Below are 1,635 nucleotides of genomic sequence, written 5' to 3'. Positions count from 1 at the left end.
GCTTCTGTCTGCGGAGCTCCACCCACAAATTAAAATCAACCAATCAGCTTCTGTCTGCAGTGCTCTGCCCACAAGTTAAAATCAACCAATCAGCTTCTGTCTGCGGAGCTCCACCCACAAGTTAAAATCAACCAATCAGCTTCTGTCTGCGGAGCTCCGCCCACAAGTTAAAATCAATCAATCAGCTTCTGTCTGCAGCGCTCCACCCACAAGTTAAAATCAACCAATCAGCTTGTCTGAAAGGCTTTCAGGTTCTGATTTGTCCATTACAAAAGTTATTAAAGAAAGATTCTGTTTATATTTTTGGCAAGTGTTAAAAAAAGATGGATGGACGGACAAATAGTTCAGAACAGTTCTTCAACAGTTGTGATGGGTTTTTTTTTTATCTAATCCTGACGACGACTTGCTCTGTGGTCGTTGTCTCCATATCGTTGCCATGGAGATGGCGTGTCCTACCTGGGGCGGCAGCGGGCAGGGCTGCATGTACGGCGGCTGGCTGGGGGCGGCCGGCTGCTGCTGGGGGGGGCTGAAGTACGGCGGCTGGCCGGGCTGGCTGAAGCTCAGGTTCTGTTGCTGCTGCTGGCCGTACTGGGAGCTCATCTGGTGGAAAACCAGTCCCAGAGGTCAGAGGTCAACAGCAACGTCTCTCTGGTCATACAACTTCTATAAACCAAATTANAACCTAAAGAACTGAACCAGAACCTAAAGAACTGAACCACAACCTAAAGAACTGAACCAGAACCTACAGAACTGAACCAGAACCTAAAATTGAGAATTCCTTCCTATTCAGATGCTTTTACCTTTTCTTCTTTGTAGATAAATAATAATTTGTGTTGTAAAACAGGATGTGAGGTGCTTGAGGAGCCGCTGACTCAGCGATTTGTTGTGAATCATCATTATTTCTGCTGGTCTCCCAGCAGGAAGCTGCAGCCGCTCAGAGCGTGATCTCTGCAGATTTCAGCGGCCAGGAGAAACTGACGGCGTCATTATGGACGAGGACAGGGAGCTGCAGGACAATCTGGCAGCAAACGCAGCAGTGCGGCCTGAAATCTGCTCAATCTGCCTCACAGTCAGAGTCTGAATCACAACAACAAACAGCTCAGCGCTCTAAAATAACTCCGCGGTGACCCATCATGATCAGCTTTTCAAAATAAAACGTCTGCCTCAGGTCACTTCAGGTCACCAACCCAAACATTTGATCTGAATTCAGAGTTTCTGAGTCTGACTCACCGGCAGACTGGACGGCCTCTCCTGCTGGCTCAGGTCCTCCTGGTTTGATTTCCCAGGAGTCATTGCTGCAGACTTGACCCGCCCCCCATATGCCTCCTGAGGAACTTCCTGCACGAAGCACAGAAAAACACACCGTTAGTCCCAACATCCCAATTATAAAAATCAGCAGCAGTTTGACTTTTAATCATGAACTTTAAAACACAAAGAGATTCTGATTGTTAAACTCAACCAATCAGCTTCAGTCTGCGGAGCTCTGCCCACAAATTAAAATCAACCAATCAGCTTCTGTCTGCGGAGCTCCGCCCACAAATTAAAATCAACCAATCAGCTTCTGTCTGCGGAGCTCCGCCCACAAGTTAAAATCAACCAATCAGCTTCTGTCTGCGGAGCTCCGCCCACAAGTTA

At 47.7% G+C, this 1,635-nt stretch overlaps 1 protein-coding gene across 1 annotated transcript in view; it reads right to left on the bottom strand.

Moving 5' to 3' along the window:
* Positions 1 to 1,635, bottom strand: part of LOC103146823 (AT-rich interactive domain-containing protein 1B-like) — a 24,371-nt gene that overhangs the window by 12,893 nt on the left and 9,843 nt on the right. Inside the window, 1 exon segment of the mRNA XM_016677862.1 lies at positions 398 to 600. Coding sequence (XP_016533348.1) covers positions 398 to 600 — 203 coding nt within the window.

Source organism: Poecilia formosa, unplaced genomic scaffold (genome assembly GCF_000485575.1).
Source record: "Poecilia formosa unplaced genomic scaffold, Poecilia_formosa-5.1.2 Scaffold168, whole genome shotgun sequence".
Lineage (NCBI taxonomy): Eukaryota > Metazoa > Chordata > Actinopteri > Cyprinodontiformes > Poeciliidae > Poecilia > Poecilia formosa.
Note: the sequence above shows the minus strand (reverse complement) of the source record. Positions and strands in the feature narration are given on the sequence as shown.